The 23,251-nt window shown below is 34.8% G+C and overlaps 1 protein-coding gene across 1 annotated transcript in view; it reads right to left on the bottom strand.

The window, feature by feature from the left end:
* Window positions 1–5,224: 5,224 nt before the first annotated feature.
* The window catches only part of LOC131852494 (allatostatin-A receptor), a 143,346-nt gene continuing 125,319 nt past the window's right edge, over window positions 5,225–23,251 (bottom strand). The window contains exons 3-5 of the mRNA XM_059203161.1: window positions 15,367–16,236; window positions 9,700–9,855; window positions 5,225–5,508 (exon numbers count right to left, since the gene is read on the bottom strand). Coding sequence (XP_059059144.1) covers window positions 5,404–5,508; window positions 9,700–9,855; window positions 15,367–16,191 — 1,086 coding nt within the window. The 5' untranslated portion in view covers window positions 16,192–16,236 and the 3' untranslated portion in view covers window positions 5,225–5,403. The remainder of the gene's footprint in view (window positions 5,509–9,699; window positions 9,856–15,366; window positions 16,237–23,251) is intronic.

Below are 23,251 nucleotides of genomic sequence, written 5' to 3'. Positions count from 1 at the left end.
AATACAAACTACCAACAAGCACTAATTTTTTGAGTCAAATATAATCATGCAATAAGATTAAATCAGTCGTAGTGATAAGAGCAGACAGGACTCGTTCACGAGTATGCATGAGCCAGCCATCACTGCGCTCGACCATATTTTAGGGAGCCCAATGACCCGGCCCACCACGCCGCCACATGTCTGGACATTTCAGTGAGCATGACTTTTAATTAGTTTAAATTTAGTGTATTTATTAGGGCTGTTCGATATTCAGTAAGTCTCAATTTGACCACAGACTTTAACAAAAAACTAAAGAGTATGTATATAATGTTTTTTTATTGATTGCATATATTTTGATGCATAATTTGAAAACATATTATTGTTTAGCACATTTTTCTATATAAACTATAAGTCTCCGAAACGGCTTAACCCTTTTTAATAAAACTTTTCATTTATGAGTATAAATGAAACATTTTAATAGATCAAAAGAGCGATAGGTAGATCTAAGGTTGTTATCTATTTTTTTATACCCCTGAGTGATAAGGGTCGTCTACAAAATGATTTAGTTTATTATTATTTAATATCCACTATTAAAAAATACATCTTATATATAAAATTCTCGTGTCACAGTTTTCGTTCCCATACTCCTCCGAAACGGCTTGACCGATTCTCATGAAATGTTGTGAGCATATTGAGTAGGTCTGAGAATCGGCCAATATCTATTTTTCATACTCCTAAATGTTAGGGGTAGACCAAATTTTTTTTTTTATAATTAAGGTAAAACAACGTTTGCCGTGACAGCTAGTATAACTCTAAATCTTCACCCATCTAACATTAACCCCTACTTATACTAGCGATATTCATTTATATGGCAGAACAATATTTGTCGAGTTAGCTAGTCTACAAATTTTGTTCTGCTATATAAATGAATTTTTTTTCTGATAAATTGAGTACAAACTTGACTTGCAAGAAAAAAAAATTCTAATGTGTTATAAAATATTTTCTTTGTAAAAAAGCGTATTATAAAATTGAAGAATTTATAAATGATAATAATGTTTTTGTAGAAAATATCTAACTTAAAATTCACAGCAATGATATCTGATTGAACAGAGATTAAGTGCGTAGCGGTTTCTATGTTGATTGTCGCATGCCTAATCCTTGTTGTTAATTAAATATAAGTAAATGAATATTTATTTAAAAGAGCAACACACAAGTTTCTTGTTCATTCTGCTTGTGATGAGTCTGCATTCCGAATGAGCGGTAGAATAGAAAAACTTGACTATTCAAAAGTGCTTATATTAAGTTTATTTGAATAAAGATTATTTCTATTTTGTTTTTCCCTTTATTTGTTTCACAGATTTTTGTTACGTGTATATATTTAGATATATAAATTCTTAGGCTCCCACTGCGATTTGTTTGACATATATAAACCTATATATATATTATGGATAAAAAATTTCGGATACGGATAGGTTTCGGATATAGGAACGATTATTATACCGGATACGGATACGGATGCGGATATGAAATAATTTCGGATTATCCGTTGGTTTCGAATAATTTCGGTTACGGATAATACTTTTTTAAGAAATTTCAAAAGTAAAATACAAACAGCTAATAAAATTGTTACATAACGTCTTAATTAGGCTCCGCCCCTATCCGATATTGTCCGAAACTTTTATTTCGGATTCGGTTACGGTTACGGATATATTTTATATCGGATATCCGATAGTTTCGGATCTCCTTAACATTCCTGATATAAACGAATCCATATTTTCCTTCGTCACGACATCATCCGTGACTGTGCCGATTTCGCTAATTCCTTTTTATTGTTTTTCTCATTGTCAGGAGAAGGTCCTTATGAAAGATATAATCAAGAAAGTTCCGCTGAACATCAGAAATGTTAGCTGCGAATCTAATATTCATAGTTAAGACAGGACTTCGTTTCAGTATGTTCTCAAGATTGTTAGGGTTTAATATACTATACAATATACCAGAGTCTGTTATAAATCTGCCAGAAAAAAGATTTAAATGTCAAATAAAACAGTTCCTTTGCCAAAAAGCTTACTATAAAATTGAAGAATTCATTAACGATAATAATGTTTTTATAGAAAAACTTTAAATCCATAGCACTGACAATATTATATAATTACACTAATAATGAGTGCGTAGCGATTTCTATGTTGATTATCGCATGCCTCTTACATGTTATACTGTAATTATTTATATAAAAAAACATCTATTAAGTAGAGCAACACACAAGTTTCTTGCTCGTTCTTCTTGTGATGAATCTGTATTCCGAATGAGTGGTAGAATCAAATATGACTATTCAAAAGTGCTTGTAATGAGTTTATTTGAATAAAGATTATTTCTATTTCTATATACTGATACTTGCTACTCGCCGCGGCTTCGTCCGGGTGTACATGTATTATACATATAAACCTTCCTCTTGAATCACTCTATCTATTAAAAAAACCGCTTTAAAATCCGTTGCGTAGTTTTAAAGATTTAAGCATACATACTGACAGACAGCGACAGCGACTTTGTTTTATACTATTAAATGATGATGATAAATGCGAAAGTTAGTATGGATAGGTGTTGATTACTCTCACGCAAAAACTACTGAACGGATTTTGATGAAACTTTATTGTAATATAGGTTATGCATCAGAATAAAACATAGGCTATATTTTTTATTGAAATTTAACGAGGATGTTATAATAGGGGTAATAATAGGGACAGACAGACAGCGACAGAGACTTTATTTTATACTATGTAATGATAATGATACACACTTTTAACCATTTTCAAAAAGAGGAGTGCTGTCTACATTTTTTTTTATAATGATAGTATAATATGAATTACATTGAATATTTTTATTGCATGAATAAAATAAAGATTATTACTCAGTGGTTTAGCACACCGTTTCACTTCCGATGGTCGCGGGTTCGATTCCTCGCACGGTAGCAATATTTGTATTCATAATATTGTTGTAGTAATAAGAAAAAAGACTTGGTAAAAACAGAGAAAATATATTAATAATAGACTAACATATTAGGAACAGAAAGAATGAATTGAAGTATCAAAAAAGAATCTAAAAAGGAACTATAAATTTCAAAATACAAATTTAGATATAAAAACACATTTCTTATTAGCCAGTTACAATAAATATGATTGTTTGTATCGGTTAATATTGTAACATATGCAGTTAAAATATATATCTAAGTGATTATATCAGTTGTTTAGTATCCATGACACACGCTCTGCTAACCTTGAGACTAGATGCTTGCGTAGTGTGAATTGTTCAGAGATATTATTACTATTGTCCCACAGGACATTACAATGTTATTCGAGTTAATTCTCTAATACGTAGCTTAAGAATAGAATAGAATAGAATAGAAAATCATTTATTCAAATAAACTTAATTTAAGCACTTTTGCATAGTCATAACAATTTGTTTTTTATCTACCACTCGTTCGGAAAGCTGTCTCATCACAAGAAGAACGAGCAAGAAACTTGTGTGTTGCTCTTTTAAATAATCCTTGTAAGTTTACATTTACAAGTCGAAACGTGTGAATACAAACTACCAACTAGCACTAATTTTTTGAGTCAAACATAATCATGCAATAAGATTAAATCAGTCGTAGTGATAAGAGCAGACCAGTCCCTACAAGCAGCACTCATTCACGAGTATGACGGATGAGCCAGCCATCACTGCGCTCGACCATATTTTAGGGAGCCCAATGACCCGGCCCACCACGCCGCCACATGTCTGGACATTTTAGTGAGCATGACTACTCATTCCACACGACCACGTCACAGCTACAAAAATTACTATATGGTAGTTACAGTATTCGCACTTTACATAAGGATGCATGCGGCAATCAATACAAAAGCCGCTACGCTATCATATATCAAGAAAGCAGTATGAAAATTAAAATTATAACGTTGTCCGCAAATAAACTTATTCTTGCTATATATTGCTATCATCTATAAATTCATCTATCTTAAGATATGTAGATATATAAGATAACGGCATCCAGAATGTAATTAGGAAAGATTAATAATCCTCAAACATTGGGAAATTGGTGGAGTTACTGATTTTACTACGTTCAATATTAGAAATACGGTTAATGAAGGTTATGCTGAGCTCAACATTATACATCCTCGGTAGTATAGTGGTAAGTATCCCCGCCTGTCACGCGGGTAACCGGGGTTAATAATGCCTAGTAAGACAAATTCAATATTGTCTACTAAGCACTGCTGTGTCTAAACTGTGTGACCCCACCTTACATTTTCCTATCGTTATTTAGTATATAAGATCAATATTTCTATGTACATATTGTCAGTTTATTATCATCTGTAATATACATCGTCTCGACCAACAACATAGTATCACTCACCCGCAACAAGTTTCTTGCCAGTTCTTCTCAATTGAATCTGTATACTGAACTGGACGGTAGGGAAAAAGGGGCAACTTAATACAAAAAAAATTATGTTCATAGGCGGCTAAAATGTCCTACATGAATAAATGATTTTTGATTTGATATTCCAAACTAAATATTGAATAAATGAAACGACTTTATTTATTTTTATATGAAAGAACATTTACTATTACATAATATACATAGTAACATAGTAACCTCACTATGTATTGATACATATACATATAATCACATTTCCTAAGATAACAATTTCTTCGTTAAAAACCTCAGTTCAGTTCATATCATTCTACCTACTCTCAAATGTATTATTTGTGCAAATTTAACTAGTATCCAAATACCTTAAAATAAAAAGCGAGTTCGGTTTCTATGAAACGGAACATAAATTAAATTAAATTAAATGTTTTACATTCCTTATAAAAATTGATATAACCAATATTAATATCTAGAATTTTCTTTATCAACATTTAATACATATTTTCTAAACTATATTTATTTAATTTCGATGTTTTATCTAGTTATTATCATCTTATAGACAATTAATAATATGAATCAAATTTATATATTACCAAAAACGTAAAAAAATAATAAATAAAAAAAATAATTTTATTTACAATCGAAAATTCATCACTAACTTCTATATTTGGGCTCGAAATATAGAAATCGGTAAGGAATTTTACATAAAACACCCTCTAATAAATATTTACATCTAAATCTAACTATTTAGCCATTATTATTCTAAAACTATGACTAAATCACACATAGAATATAAACAAGCTGATCACACATAGAATATAAACAAGTTCTAAACTAAAACGAGTCTATTTACATCACAGATTAAAAAAAAATAAAAGCAAAGGAAATTAGAGCATAATGCTTTAGGTATAGTTGGAAAGTGCAGTCGCCGGCGGTTGACCTGAAGAGTTCTAGACGATGGTAGCTTGATCAGCGGATGGTAAGCGCGTGCGACTGCGAACTGACTCTCAGACGATGTCGTGGCAGGAGTTTCCGTTTCCGGTGCGTGTGGTCTTCGTAGGCTGCGGGCGGCCGGACATCGCGTCTGTGTACGGAGGGGGGCAGTACATGACCTGTAGAAAAAAAGAAAATTATTCATTTACTAAGTGAGCGTGTATAGGCTGAGTTCTTTTGCCTTTCTTGGTAACGGGAAAAACCGAACCAAAAAAAGTGAGCCCACGGTTTTCCCGCGTAAATTTATAACCTAACCTAACCTATATAAAGTACTAATATATACTTTTTTTCTTTATATTGCTTACTAGCGAACCGACATATTTTCTCACGGATTGTTCTATACTATAACACGCATGTATTATACACATTAATATTCCTCTTGAATGACTCTATCTATTGTTGAAAACTGCATTAAGATCCGTTGCGTAATCTTATATATAAAATTCTCGTGTCACAGTTTTCGTTCCTATACTCCTCCGAAACAGCTTGACCGATTCTCATGAAATTTTGTGAGCGTATTGAGTAGGTCTAAGAATCGGCCAACATTTATTTTTCATCCCTCTAAATGTTAGGGGTAGTCCACCCCTAAACTTTTTTTTTATTTTAAGGCAAAACGTTTGCCGGGACAGTTAGTAATCTAATATTTTCTTTAATTCCTCAAGGTCACTATTCAACGCGGACGAAGTCAAAGGCGCAGCTAGTTTATAATATATAAATGAACAGACAGCGACAGCGATTTTGTTTAATACTATGTAAAGATGTGTTATTCCGATGTATAAGCTATATTATTGTAAAGTTTTATTCAAATCCATTCAGTAATATTTGCGTGACAGTGTAATATACATCCATCCGTCCATACACTCACAAACTATTGTGTTTATAATATTACTAAGATATTTTACACGTTAGTTTCTTACTCGTTATTCTTGTAATGCCCTATTTACACTCAGCCCGAGTGGGCAGGGAAGTGAGCAGCGCGAGAGTGTAAACACGAGTGGAAACACTTCCCATGCCATTGGCGCTGCCACTCGCGCTGCCCGGCGCTCCCTCGATTGTCGGTTTTTCGTGCGCGAGTCAAAGGACTGACAGCGCGAGTGGCAGCGTGTTTTTACATTCAGCCCTCTCGCTCAGTTGTCGCCCGGCAATATTTCCGACAGCGCGAGTGGCAGGGGAAGCGGCTGAATGTTTTTGAACACAGGTTTCAGAATCATGGGTAGTTTAAAGGAATAAGTATGACTATTCAAAAGTACTTAAATTTAAGTTTATTTGAATAAACATTTTTTATATTTCTATTAGAAACATTGTCACTTGAGACTTCGCAATTTTAAGGTCCAATAATTGTAACGCAGCGGAGCAAGGTCAAAATAAATTAGACATTATTTGTTTATAAGTTAATTTTTTTCGTCGGCTGTTTTGATTCCAATTACTTATTTGATGAAACGAGAAAATGTTTATTCCTTTTGATATCGCCATTTGTGAATCGCTGTAAATGGAATGGAATTTTTTATGTAAATGAATGTAATTGAATCTTTTACTTGTAAAACCTTGAATGTTCAAATTTGGATGTTTTATACTCACTTAAAAAAAACTTACAGACCTCGGAAACTAAGAATGCTAGCTTAATGAAATAAGTTATGTTTAGTAGACAAATTAATTGTATTTTTTTTTTATAACACAGGGTACAAACGAGCATGCGGCTTACATGATGGTAAGTCATTACCGCCGCCCATGAGCACCCGCAACACCAGGGGAATTGCAAGTACGTTGTCGGCCTTTTAAAAAGGAATAAGTTCTTGAAGGTTTCAATATCGTATCGGTTCGGAAATACCATTGCCGAAGGTGATTCCACTATGAGGTTGTGCGTGGCAAAAAGTTTTTAAAAAACCGCACTGTGGAGGACCCCTACAGCTAACTGTCGAAAAGAACGCTTCAGATATATATATATATGTCATAATATCAAACGAAGAAGAGGAAGAATAGTGCTCACGCCCTGCTATTCACGAGAATTAAGGTACTGAATCTGTTATGCTTGGAGTTTCTCTGAGGGATGAAATCTGAAACGAAGTAATTCGGTAGAGAACTAAGATCACCAGCATAGCTCTTCGTATGTGTAATTTGAAGTTTATATTATAACACAGGGGACAATCGAGCATGCAGCTCACCTGATGGTAAGTGATTACCGCCGCCCATGAGCACCCTCAACACCAGGGGAATTGCAAGTACGTTGTCGGCCTTTTAAAAAGGAATATACTCTTTTTTTGAAGGTTTCAATATCGTATCGGTTCGGAAATACCATTGCCGGAAGGTGAGACTATGAGGTTGTGCGTGGCAAAAAGTTTCTAAAACACCGCACTGTGGAGGACCGCCATTCATCCAGATGATCAGGATGGTATTTTAGTTTCTGGCGGGTGGTACGGTGGTGAAACTCAGCAGCTGGTATTAATGCGAAATGAATCCGTATGGTAGGTATTCAAAAATTATATAAATATATATATATTTATGTATTTATAGCAGTTTATTAAAAGTACTTTTTGATACTATTCCCATATTTTAAAATGGAATATAATTTATCGACTCATTTCACACAATTATTATGTGTTTAAATAATAAATTACACTACAATTACAATATTATCTATATATATATATAAATAAAATTGGAGTGACTGTTTGTAATAATGAAATAACATTTTTATAATTTTTGTCTGTCTATCTATCGGTCAGTTTGTTCCGGCTAATCTCTGAAATGACTGGGCCGATTTTGACGAGACTTTTTTGGCAGGTATGTGATGTAATGAGTAACTTAGGCTATTTTTATTTTAGAAAAATTAACTTAGGTTACTTTTGCTTTAGAAAAATAAAGTTAAATTCCACGCGGACGCAGTCGCATGTAGTATAGTACTATTAAATATGTATGATAGTAATAAATATGTATGATGACATACACTGGTAGATTTCAAAACTACCTACCTAGTTGAATAGAGTTCGGGTACAGCTCGGAAGCCTAGTATTGACTCATCTATCTAACTTTTAAAATTTTTTTTTTTTAAATGTTGAGTAACATCTCAACATTTAAAAAAAAAAAAAAAATTTGTAATATAAAGGTAAATTCCACGCGGACGAAGTCACGGGAACAGCTAGTTTTTATATATAAAGAAACTGTTAGCCACAGCAACGCGTGGCCAGGTCTGCTAGTCTTTACATATATATAAAAATTACGTATTACGTTGTTTGTCCGCGATGGACACCTAAACTACTGAACCGCTTTTAAACTTGATTTGCACATTGTATGCAATTTAAACCAACTTGAAAATAGGATAGCTTACAACACAATTTATAGTCGCAATATTATTTTTATATATAAAGAAACTGTTAGCCACAGCAATGCCGGCAAGGCAATATAAAAAGTACCAGACAGTACACATTAAAAACAGAGTCAATGTGGGCTAAAACTCAGCATAATGCTGAAAACATAGTTCATAGTTTCCAGCGCTGATTTTCAGTTGGGTCCACAAACTTCATGGGTCAGTGAAATCTATGAAAATTAACATTAAAGCAATTTTTTATTGCTCAAAGCGTTGTATTTTGAAACTTATAAATTATTCTGTATGTATTGGTAAATTGCTCGTCGATTTTTAAAATTACTTCAATAATTTACGAGTTTACTTTATGAATTCTGAACATCAAAGTGATTCTGGGAAGTGGGTGGAAAATTATATGAATTTATTTAACTGTCTGCGTACAAGCACTGTTTGAAGACAGCCGAAAGTCTAGCTACGTTTCGTATATATTCCATACATACATCATACATACATATATTATGTTATGTATTCACGTAATAACTGTGTTTGTAATTGGTGAATACATAATTATCTCATATTTTACATTTAATCATATTTACTGAGCAAAGCCTATTACTCACTAAACGATTACTTGAATGACGAGCGTGCATGGCAATAGTTGTTCATGCACAGGATTTTCATTTAATGTTAGACATAGAGATCAACATAAATATACATTGTAAATAAACTGGCTTTAAAAAAAAGTAATACAATTGAGTTTCTTGCCAGTTCTTCTCAATTGGATCTATATTCCAAACTGGACGGTAAGGAAAAAATTAAAATTTATACATTATATGTATAAATTTGCCGTTCATAAGCGGCTAAAATGTCCTACATGAATAAATGGTTTAGAATTTTTTTTAATCTAAAATAAATAATATTTTTCTCCCATAGACATGCATGAGATAACATGGGAAGTGGCAAGAGCTGGACCGATATGAGCGTGGCTTTTAAGTTTCTTCATTCTTACCTTTCTAAATGCAACCCTGAAGTTTTCTGACAGGAACGCATAGAGTAGAGGGTTCACACAACTGTTCATATACGCCAGCACGTGCGAGACAATCTGCGCCGTCACCGTGAAGTAAGTTATGTTGTACTTGTCCAACGCCTTCACCAGTAGAATTATCTGCGAACAATATCAGTATATAAGACTTTTAATTATTCAAAACATCGATCGTCATCGAGAGGGAATTCAAACACTGATCATCATCGACAGGGAATTCAAACACCGATCATAATCGACAGGGAATTCAAACATAAATCGTCATCGACAGGGCATTCAAACATCAATCATCATAAAGGAATTCAAACACCGATCATCATCGACAGAGAATTCATCCCCACATGTTGGAACACATTCCAACGTGTGGGGATGAATGATAAATGATGTCTCGGGCAATGCCGAATATCAGTATATTAGACTTCCGCTGTTTGGAAACACCAATCATCATCGATAGGGAATTCATCCCTACACGCAGTAACCTAACTGGTGCCTCCGACAGTGCGGTTTCAGAGGAGCTTCCTCCCGCGTACACTTAGATTGTGGGATGAATTCCTGCCGAGGTTTTCTCTAGAAACGATAGCATAGGGTTTCTAAGATTTTATTAAGATTTCTTAAGGGTCAACTCGCAGATGAGCGTACATAACATCCCATGTGTTTCAGGCGTCCATAGACTACGGATATCGTTTACCATCAGATGAGCCGTATACTTGATTTTCACTATAGTTGTATAAATGTTGCTGAGAAGAACTGTTCAGTTCGTATTCTTTTCAAATAAAGTTGCACATGTTTACAGATTAATTTTAAATTAAAATTTGGGAGAATAGAGTAACTACCAGCATATGCTGAAACTAAATTATGACGAAACAGAACAAATACTTCCACCTTACGGCTAACACACAGTTCTGCAAAATGAACACACACACACACACACATATATAAATAACCGTTTTTTACTACATGCATATGAATATAAATACGCCTACACCGAAATAACATTTATTACCATTTTTGTTTGTCTGTCTGTCTCTTTGTTCCGGCTAATCTCTGAAATGGCTGAACCGATTTTGACGAGACTTTTTTTGGCAGGTAGCTGATGTAATAAGGAGTAACTTAGGCTACTTTTATTTTAGAAAAATATGCATGTAGTTAAAAACGGTTATTTCAATATTACAAACAGACACTCTAATTTTATTTATATGTATAGATTAGCGTCGGTAATGAAATAACAGAGTTAGTATTTCTAATCAGAGAGTTATATTCTTTGATTCATTACGCGTACGTCAATTTTATTTTTGTGGGATCATTTATTTTTCAGTTGAATTAATTACTCTTTTGAGAGGTAACCGAAAAATCTAATCTTGCCGAGTTAATGGAGCACAATTAATTATAACAAAAGTGCTAAATGTACCGGTCATAATGTAACGAGGGATTAATTATTTAATAAAATGCTTTTCCGGTTAATTTTGTTTGCACGGGATAACTGTCGGTTTAATTAATTACTTACTCTAGTATTTCTCAGATTCTATTTTGACGGTCTCGGTGGTCTAGTGGTTTAGCACACCGCCTTACTACCGATCGCGGGTTCGATTCCCCCTCTGATCGATTACCCATCCAGTTCAAATGGGGACCGATGTTACGATGGCCTGAGCCGAGGTTCGAACCCCTAGCGGTGCCCTCAGACTAAAGTCGTATCCGTCAGGCGGGAGTTGGCAATCAGCAGCTCCATAAGTCCTTCCGCGGGTTTGGAGTGCTATCTGCACTCGCCGTCTATCGTCCGGTGAAGCTGTAAAGGCCAGCTGGGGCCAACAGCATTAGAGTAGTCCCAAAAACAAGAGTTCGATTCCTCGCGCGGCACAATCATTTGTACTCATGATTATAATTCTATGTATAATATGTATGTATTGACGAAAATAAATATATCTATGTATTTGTATCAGTTATGTAGTACCCATAACACAAGCTTTAGCTAGCTTAACTTGGGTCTAGATGGCGCTGTGTGAATTGTCCTGAGATTATTACTATAATTTCTTGTTTGAAGGACTCCAGAGAAGTGATAATCATTTACTTTATTTATGCTCTGATGGTTTAGTGGTTAGTAGCATCCTACGTTGCTTTCTAATTGTCATAGTGTTAGAATTCACATCATTATTGTAGAAAAAATCCGATATTTTAAAAATATATTAAAAGGAGGTTTGTTTTTAGCACTAATGAAGTACCCAATGTAAGGATTATTACGAATATTGTAAATAGCGCCATCCAGTATTTATAGACCAACCTACTACACTGACTTTGGTCTACAAATACGGAGGTCGGTAGTTGAATAATCCTCTTTCGTTGCGTGAGCCGCGGCATTCAGTCGACGACGCAGAGCGTGCCAGTTGTGTTTTGGATATTAAAGTGAATTGTATTAGCAATGGGTTTATCCCGGTCTTAGTTGGGCCTGGGGGGAAGCTGCAAGTAGTGAAGGTGAGTGTTAATGCATTCTAAAAGGGCCTTTAAACCTACACCCGTGTCACAAGTCACGGGCGCTACTTGGGGTTTCCCTTGCGGTAGCCGGCTTCAAAGCCTCAGTCGTTCATCTTAATTAGTGCTTCTTACAATAGGTGCAAATCCTGGCACGGTAAATGAGTATGACTGTTTGTCCGTTTATGTGTATTCTATGTATATTATGTATGTATAGTATTACTATCTTTTACCCGCGGCTTCACTCGTGTTAGTTTATCCCCTTAAGGGTGGAATTTATCAAAATCCTTTCTTAGGGGATGCCTACGTCATAGTAGCTTTATGTATGCAAAGTCTCAGCCCGATCGGTTTAAAATTGACAAAGTTTCATACAAACTTTCATCCCCTAATTTATCCCCTTGGGGGTAGAATTAATCAAAATCCTTTCTTAGCAAATGCCTACGTCATAACATCTACCTGCATGCCAAATTTCAGCCCGATCCGTCCAGTGGTTTGGGCCGTGCATTGATAGATCACTACGTCAGTCACCTTTGAGTTATATATATATATAGATTGGCAAGAAAATCTTTGTGTTGAAAAGTGAGGTAAGGCAGTGAATTTACAGAAATTATAGAATAAGAGGTGTGACATCTCAGTACTAAACTATATATACCACTTACTATCCGACAATTAACTTATTCGACCTTCCAATTACCCAAAAAAACAAAAAAAACTCAGACGAACTGAGGGGCAGCAATTAGTAGACAATTTTAACACCTACGTTTATGAAAATAAAGGAGTATTCAGATTAAACGTGGTCCGCATTTAAATTAAATATCTACCCACCATTTACATTTGTAAAAGGGATTGTACAATATCGGTATTGTATCTATTATTCAAACGGCCCACGTGTGTCCGCAAAAAACAATCGACAATGGGGTCTATATATGTATATATATCTTTACCGAAGAGTAAGTACGGTAAAACCGTTATTGTCTTTTTATTACATACTAGCTGTACTCGTGACTTCGTCCGCATGGAATTCACAACTTTATTTTTCTAAAATGAAAATAGCCTAAGTTACTCCTTATTACATCAGCTACCTGTCAAAAAAGTTTCCTCAAAATCGGTCCAGCCATTTCAGAGATTAGCCGGAACAAACAGACAGATAGACAAAAATGTTATTTTGGTGTATGTACCATATTCGTATTCATATGCATGTAGTAAAAAACGGTTATTTCAATATTACAAACAGACACGAAAATTTTATTTATATGTATAGATTAATATTGTAAATAAAAAAATATTTTTATTTGTACTATTTCACAATTTCGTTTAGATCAGCCGTTTAGGCTGTATAGGTCGCGATTTTATTATCTGCATACTAGCTACATTTAAAGACTTAAGCATACATAGGGACAGACAATTTGTAAATTTGAGCGTAGCAAAATAAAACTAATAAAAATAAAGAAAAAGCTACCAAAAGATGCCTTCCAGACCATCTAATTACTATTAAAAAGAATATAATAACAAATAAAGAATTACCGAAATTGAAAATAAATCTGATAAAAAATCTTCAAAAATAGATCTTCCAGATGATCTAGTTACCATTAAAATGATTATAGTAAAAAGGATTATAGTAACAAATAAAGAATTACCGAAATCAGTCCAGCGGTTCACGCGTAAAAATGTATTAAAATCTGGGTGTAATAGAATAAAAGTAATAAAAAAAGATAAAGCTTCCAAAACATATCTCCCAGACGATTTAGTTATTATTAAAAAGATTAGAGTGACAAAGATAACAAATAAAGAATTACCGAAATCTGTCCAACGATTCACGCGTACAAATATATTCGCCAATGTAGGTGTAGAATAATAAAACTGTTAAAAAAAGATAAAGCTTCCAAATCATATCTTCCAGACGATCTAGTTATTATTAAAAAGATTACAGTTACAAAGATAACAAATGAAGAATTAATGAAATCGGTCCAACGATTCAGTCGTATAAATATTTTCGCGAATGTGGGTGTAGAATAATAGAACTAATAACAAAAATCTTCCAAAAGATATTCTCCATACGATCTAGTTGTTATTAAAAGGATTATGGATTGAGATATGTTTATTTGATCGCATTCAACATTGACAAGATTACACTGTTAATAATACTGTGATTTTCCTTATTGGTTCAGGCGTAGAGAAGTGGCGAGCTAACATGTCGATAGCCAATCGAGGCCACGAGATAGAACGGGACAGCAATTATCGTTATCTTGTTTTTTCCTGTGCGGTTGTGATCGATTTTAACGTTTCTTGGATTTATTTATAGTTACGCTACTAAACTACATCTATTCTTTGATAATAAACATATTACTATAATAAAATATCATCTGTCATTTTTTTATCAATATCTGAGTCTTTTCTGAATGTCCTTTTGAAATAGATTAGATTTAATAAACTATAGCTAAAGTTTGATTCAGAGTACCTATTTAAAATCTGTATAAAAAAAAAGAGTACTAGAGTAAAAAAAATACATATTAAGATTTCAGCTAAAGTTCGGTTCAGAGTGCCTATTTCAAATCGATATAAAAAAGAGTCAACATACAGTATAATCAGTAGATATCTCGTCCAGTGCAACTGAAAGGACAGCTGAGTTGAACAACAGAAGAATAGTTGAAAAATCACTAGATTACATATATCCGTCATACTGGTGCTGCTTGTGGGGACTGGTCTGTTCGGGTTATGAAGACTGATTTGCTTTTGCAATAGCATAAGCTGGTGGTCACTTTATTCTTCCAAATTTGAACTTAAAAATGAATCTGTATTATTAAACATGTACAACATTTATTTGAAAAGAATACGTGCCGAGTTACTTGTCAGTTCTTTTCATCTCAAAATCATGAACCGAACTGACGGTAGATTTGATATATCTTAAGAGTCTGTAATAGATCTACATGAATAAAGATATTTTGTATTTGAATTTGAATATAATTTTGCTTTAAAACTCGAACTGTATTAATTTTAATGACGTTTATATCAATCAGAAAGTATATTTGGAATACAAGAAAATAAAAATAAAAATGACGAGGTTCTGAGGATACTAACATAAGAAAAATATATCCTAATTGGGAATATTTCCTGGTTTAAAGTAGGTACAAACTAATATATATTTATGGAATTATGATCTTCAAAATATACCTGTATTGGGCACCAGCATACAGCAAACACGACGACTACAACCACAACCATCCTGGTGACCTTCTTTCTCCCCCTCCTGCTCTCCGCTGACACCCTTCCCCCTGGCGCGCTCTTCCACAGCCTCGTCAGCATGCACATGTACAGCACGCTGATCAGCGCCAATGGAATTACATACGACGACAGAAAGAAAGACATCTGGAATCCCAGTCTGCTGTATCCCTGCTCCTCCAGAAACACACACGACGAGTGATTTCTATGGTAATAAGCATACTCCCTCTCCCCATGGCAGATCCCCACCGGTATTGCTGTCGTTAGAATCACTACCCAGATGCAGGCTATTGCCAGCAATGCATTCTTCTCCGTTCTTATCGACATTGATGCTATAGGATGCACCACAGCCATAAACCTATCTAGAGACATCAGCACCAGTGTGTAGACTGATGCGTGAGCCGTTACCACTATGAAGTATTGGACCACTTTGCACCACCAGTCCCCGAAAGGCCATCTTGGCATCACATAGTCTGTTGCGGTAAATGGCACGCAGAATATTACAAACAGAAGATCTGCTACTGCAAGATTTATTATTAATAGATTGGTCGTCGATCTCATACCAGGGTTGGCAGCTACGACAAGAACCACTAAAGCGTTGCCCACCAGTCCGACGATACCAATAAATCCGAAGAATATTGGCACAACCCTAGATACGACCTTTTCAAGTAATTCTCCATTTTCATATTCACTGCTGTAATTGCAACCACCTAGGCTCACTTCTTCCGTTGTTAGGTTCAGGCATATATTATAAAATTCGTCTTCTGTGGAATCCATTTCGTAAATGTTTTAGTATGTCATTTCTTTCTGCGGAGTCGTTACCTGCAACAAAGGAGAATAAAGCTTTAATAGAATATTGATTATCTGTATATGAAGGTACAATAAAATCCACTTTATACTCGACACAGAGCGTATTAACTGTGTTACTACCCAGCAAAGATTTATTTATGACATTATCCCATCTACTGTATTTGAAGTGTGTATTTTATACATAAATTTATAAAAAATTATAATAGATAGACAGGTATTTAGTTTTTTATATCAACAGGTCTTTCTCAGACTGGGTACATCAAACAACTATGTAATAAAAATATATAAATTACGATACGGGATTAGGGACATTATTTTTTATGTATTTTGTTATATAAGAAGTTTATTCTAATAATAGTAATTTCTGCTATATATAATAATAATAATAATAATAAACTTTATTGGCCAATAAAACACTTTTACATTCAATACACATTACGGCGAACCACACACTAGACATGCAAGTCTGTATCGTGTGGTTCAGAGGATATCATTACACATAATTGATATGTTAGGTGCAATTGTAATGAAGAACAGTATACAAAAATTTGTGATCAGAAGTACAATAGTTGAAGAATGTCTCTAGAAGAAGTCAAATTGTAGATTGTTTTTCCCGCGCCAAACGCAACGCGCCACAGAGTCAAAATATACGGACGGCGCGCAGCCGCAGTAGGACGATGAGCGCATTATGGCAGTAGCGATGGTAATACTATGAGTATTAACAAATAGATAGACAGATATTAAGTTTTTTATATCAACAGATACACGACACATTTAGCTCATTCTGCTGAGACAAGGCACGCCACTGGGTACGATCTTCAGCCCTTCGCATCCAGTTATTACTAAACAATTTTATATATAAAATGTATATAATTGTAATTTAAATTATTAATTGTAAATGTAATTTTATATAATAAATAAACAATTTTAGACTACTTACACAGCGTTCTTTGCTCCTAAAACAAGCAAAATTTCAACTATGAATACTAGACTATTTATAAACGTACTGAAATATATATTTTTTGTAGATGGAAATATACTTATAAAGAATATAAACAGATATTTCATGATACATCTTATTGTTATTTAAAATTATAAACGCTAAAGTTTGTAAGTAAGGATGGATAGATGAATTTGTTACTCTTTCACGCAAAGATTACTCAATGGATTTTGATGAAACTCTACAGTAATGTAGGTTATACATCAGAATAACAAATAAGCTATAGATTTTATGCGGATGTAACCGCGTGCTAGCTAGTATATAAATACTAACTGTCCCGACAAACGTTGTTTTGCCATTTCAATTAATAGCGCTATAAAAAAATAGGGGTCAGTGATAGAAGGGTGAAAATTTAGGGTTGTATGTATTTTTTAACGATACATAATAAAAAAATATAAATAAAAAATTTTGGCCTAAAGTTAAAAAATAGTGTTAGGGGTGGATAACCCTTATCACTTAGGGGTATGAAAAATAGATAGTAGCCGATACTCAGACCTATTGAATATGCATATATAATTTAATAAAAATCGGTCAAGCCCTTTCAGAGGAGTATGGTAACTAACATTGTGACACGAGAATCTAAATATATATAACTCAAAGGTGACTGACATAGTAATCTATCAACGCACAGCCCAAACCACTGGACGGACCCGGCTGAAATTTGGCATGCAGGTAGATGTTATGACGTAAGCATCCGTTAAGAAAGGATTTTGATTAATTCTACCCCCAAGGGGATAAAATAGGGGATGAAAGTTTGTATGAAACTTTGTCAGTTTTAAACCGATCGGGCTGAGACTTTGCATGCATAAAGCTACTATGACGTATGGATCCTCTAAGAAAGGATTTTGATTAATTCCACCCCTAAGGGGATAAATTAATACGAGCGAAGCCGCGGGCAAAAGCTAGTTTTATATATAAGATTTGTATCCAACTTGCGATTGTAGATATATCTTGTTATATTAAACCGGTAGACCAAAGATGTCGATATTTATGCCGCAAGAAGAAAGTAACAAGTAAATTGATTATCCTTTTGCGTAACTTCGCACAGTCCATCTATTCTTAGCTTTCAATCAAATCATGATTTATTAGAATTCTTTCATTTTCATAAACATCGCTCGTTTGTACTTTAGTAATGTATATTTTTAAAATACGATGCGTAGAATAACATCGTTATGGACTTATAAACACAGTGTAGTTACTAGTACCTTTTGTTAGGATTTTAAATGCAGTAGTTGAACTTTATTACTGACTAGTTGTTGCTGCGACTTCGTCCGTATGGAGTTTAATATTATTTTTCTAAAACAAAAGTAGTCTAAGTTATTCCTTATTACATCAGCTATCTGTCAAAAAAAGTCCCGTGAAAATCGGTTCAGCCAATTTTTGCATTAGTTAGAAACAGACAGACAGACAAAAATGGTAAAAAATGTTATTTTGGTGTATGTACCGTATTTATATTCATATGCATGTAGTAAAAACTGGTTATTTCATTATTACAAACAGACACTCCAATTTCATTTATATATATAGATGTATAGACTAGCGACTTCGTCTGTGTTACATTTTCCCTGTTTTTTGGAACATGTATTGTTACAGCTCCTGCATCTACTCCTGTTGATTGTAGTATAATGTTTTATAGTCTGTAGTCTTCCGCCATAGATGACCTATCCAATACTAAAAATATTTTCATAATTGGATCAGTAATACCGGAGATATCCAAACTCAGAATCAAGGTTATTCGGGTACTAGTAACCTCATTTGACTTTGCCTAACTTTACCCAGTATGTCTATTTAAAGAGGCAAATCCAAACACATAAAAAATCAATCATTTATGTAGTACATTTTACTCGCTTATGAATGTATTTTTTTTTGTATATATATAACATTAGCTTTTGCCCGCGGCTTCGCTCGCGTTAATTTATCCCCTTAGGGGTGGAATTTATCAAAATCCTTTAGCTTTATGCAGGCAAAGTCTCAGCCTGATCAGTTTAAAATTGACAAAGTTTCATATAAACTTTCATCCCCTATTTTATCCCTTTGGAGGTAGAATTAATCAAAATCTTTTCTTAGCGGATGCCTACGTCATAACATCTACCTGCATGCCGAATTTCAGCCCGATCCGTCTAATGGTTTGTGCTGTGCGTTGATAGATTTTCCCTACCGTCCAGTTCAGTATACAGATTCAGTTGAGAAGAACCGGCAAGAAACTCAGTTGAATTTCTTTTTTTTAAAGACAGATTGGCGTTGCTTTAAAATAAAATAAAAAATGTTTTTTCATTTTAATGGTACCTCCATTGCCACGATGCGCCTGCGTTGGATTACAATGTTTTTTTTTTAAATGTATGAAATGTAAATAAACAATAAAAAATCGTAGAATTGCCTCTGCGCTGTCAGTGAGCAAAAATCTTTTTTCCCTAAACAAACTCTAAGTAAGTACATGAATTAAATTTAGCCATGATATAAATGTTAGTTTGTTATTTAATTTTGTTAATGTATTGCTATTGATCTTTTAACTTTATAGATAGACTAGCTTTTGCCCGCGGCTTCGCTCGCGTTAATTTATCCGCTTAGGGGTGGATATTATCAAAATCCTTTCTTAGGGGATGCCTACATCATAGTAGCTTTATGGATGCAAAGTCTCAGCCCGATCGGTTTAAAATTGACAAAGTTTCAAACTTTCATCCCCTATTTTATCCCTTTGGGGGTAGAATTAAACAAAATATTTTCTTAGCGGATGCCTACGTCATAACATCTACCTGCATGTCAAATTTCAGCCCGATCCGTCCAGTAGTTTGGGCTGTGCGTTGATAGATCACTACGTCAGTCAGTCAGTCACCTTTGAGTTATATATATTTAGATTACAAACAGATTATACGATGACAGATGTTTAAACAGTAGATAAAATAAGATACGGCTCCGTACAAAGTGAATTAGGAAAATTAACTACCGAGGGGCACTTGTAATGTTTTCTTTTTAGGAAGTAAATCTTCGTAGCTCCCTCGTCCTGGAGCTTAATTTCTTTTTATGTAATGGGGATAGCAAATAAAAACCTGATGGTAGGTGATAACTACAATGTGGGTAATTACCATGTACTTTTTTATAAGACTGTATGTATTTTTTTTTTCAGACTACTCTAATGCTGTTGGTCGCAGCTGGACTTCATGCCTAATTTACACTCAGCCCGAGTGGGCAGAGAAGTGACCACGGAAATGAGCAGCGCGAGAGTGTAAACACGAGTGGAAACACTTCCCATGCCATTGGCGCTGCCTGGCGCTCCCTCGATTGTCGGTTTTTCGTGCGCGAGTCAAAGGACTGGCAGCGCGAGTGGCAGCGTGTTTGTACATTCAGCCCTCTCGCTTAGTCGCCCGGCAATATTTCCGGCAGCGCGAGTGGCAGGGGAAGCGGCTGAATGTAAACGTAGCATTATAGCTCCACCGGACGATAGGGGACGAGTGCAGATGGCACTCCAAACCTGCGGAGGGACTTGTACATATATTTTTAATCATCAAGTAAATCTGTCTGTCTGTATCACCAGAACTTGAACACGAGTGGTGTACCTACCTTAGCGTCACCGCGGGCATAGGGGAAAGGGGATTGTTGGGGAAGGGGGTTGCAATGTACCATGTCAGGTTGACTTCCAAGTGGGGAACCACTGGAACAATCGTGATAAATGCCTGGTGAAATGATCACGATGGGCTATTTTTTTTTACTGGGTTGTTTGGGCTATTGTCAGATGTTTGTAGCACCTGTAGCACTGCGACCTACATAGATCTATCGTGCTCGCCCTTTTTCAGAGTTCGCTGCCTAGACCCGTCAAGGACAAGAATTGAAGGATATTCTTAGGAGCGATGGTTTTATCTCCTCGGGAAAGAGTGTAAACTTTCCAAAGGAGATATTTCGTTTATGCATGAGTGGGCTACAATCACATAGGATGTGTAGTGGCGTTTCCTCTTCAGTTTGGCAGAATCTGCAGATTTTTGTCGTGCATAGGCCTAGTTTAGCCATATGCTTGTTTAATTTGCAGTGTTCTGTGAGGGCCCTGGTCATCGTGCATATGTTGTTTTTACTCAATAGCAGTAGTCTATTGGAGTATTTGTTCGAGTATCCCGATATTAGGGCTTTTGAATGTGTCAATCCTGGCATTTCGTTTCTGGCAATTATTTGAGATGTCCCAGTTTTAGGCAACGAGGCACACCACAGAAGGGTTCGGGGCCCAGTTGTGCGATTTTTGCCCCTAATTTTGTCAGATGGTCGGCATTTTCATTGCCTTCGATGTTTGTATCCCGGGGACCTATCTCAGTATAATATTATTTCTGCTTCCTACTTCATTTAGTGGTCTAAACTCCTAACCTCATGTTCATCCGTCCACTGATGCTCCGTCGACGTAAACCGTTAGCGCAGCCGACTGCACCATTCCATTATCATCCGTAAGAAAAAATCCGTGGGCATCAAATTACACAATTCCTAAGAGCAAGGTCCATTAAATAAGTATCTATTATCTGAAAACCTAAAATCAACACATTAGCCACTGAAGGGATACGAATGTTTTTTTAGGTCCTACAAAAAGGTCATCTATTTCGGACATGAGTACAACAAATTGAATGTAAACTCCGCTAAAATATTTACGAGTACTTATTTAACTGATAACGTTGTTATCGCATGCTTTACTATGGACATGTAAGAATAATAACCCTGGACAATTTACACAGCGCTATCAAAACCCAAGTTTAGCTAAGTTTGTGTTATGGGTACTAGACAAATGTTATAACTACTTAAAAAAAAAATTTTAGACGTATCTAATCGCGTAATACCGTTATCAGATACATATATAGATAATTTTGACGGTGGTCGCGGATTCGATTCCTCGCACGGTACAAACATTTGTATTCATGAGTATGATTGTTTGTATCGGTCTGGGTGTTTTCTATGTATAATATGTATGTATTTATGAAAAAAAATCTATGTATTTGTATCAATTGTTTGTTAACTATCGTGTGACGCACCATTAATTAAAAATGGTAAAGTCAATATCATGTAACCTGAAACGGAACGTCAGAGGCCAGAGCCAAAGTAATCTATGTGACATTGACAAGTGGATGACGGATGATTGAACGGAGGCAGCGGGAGTTTTGGAGCGAAAGTGTTGATATTATTATAAAAACAAATAAGAGATAGGTAATTGTGAATATTGTAGGCATTGAGGTGTTTCTCTCCCTGACTAACCGGCATTACGCCTAAGTCGTCAGAATACTAGTGATTATAAAAGTTCAGAAGCGGTACCAATCCCGCCTACAAATTCGACCGTAAGGTAATTCTGACTAGAAGTTGTGGTAAGTGAATTTACGTTAATAACACGCATACCATTAAACGCAGTATCTCACTTGTTTTATTAAACTTTTGGATGAATTGCTTTCTGTATTAAATAGATTTAGTATGTACGATAACTTGCGAGAGTAATGACATGACATGTAGCACGATATTGAGGTATACAATATACCTAAGAAAGAAGTATTATGAATACATTAAGTATAAAACAACATGGATATCTAATTAGTTTAAAATACAGAGTAACTATTGTTATGTTATTAATGCCTATGATAGAGTATGATAGGATATCAACAGATTAGAAACAGTTACATCAACTATGTTGACATACAGGTTGAACATGAGAACACATACCATGTTATACATATAAACAGTGTAATGGTATTGCTGAGTTTGTTGCTAATTCACAGTAAATTAGTCAAACTTACTGTTCAGTTTTGTGTGTTTGTTCTACGTGAATTGAATTGAAGAATTGTTATTATTTCTTTACATAGGTACACATATATGTTTGATGATCCCATTTCAGATAAATGATAATCACAGGCATAGTCCAGGTATATGTCTTGATTGTGGTTATATTCCCAAATTAAGATACTGTCATATATATATTATATTGGTTGATACTTTGATATGTGTTTATTAATGAATTAATAAAGCATATTAATATAGATAGACACAGTATATTGTTGACATAAACGGATACAA

Source organism: Achroia grisella, unplaced genomic scaffold, assembly GCF_030625045.1.
Source record: "Achroia grisella isolate CSIRO2021 unplaced genomic scaffold, CSIRO_AGI_Agris_v1 utg853, whole genome shotgun sequence".
Lineage (NCBI taxonomy): Eukaryota > Metazoa > Arthropoda > Insecta > Lepidoptera > Pyralidae > Achroia > Achroia grisella.
This window is presented reverse-complemented; position numbering and strand designations above follow the sequence as displayed.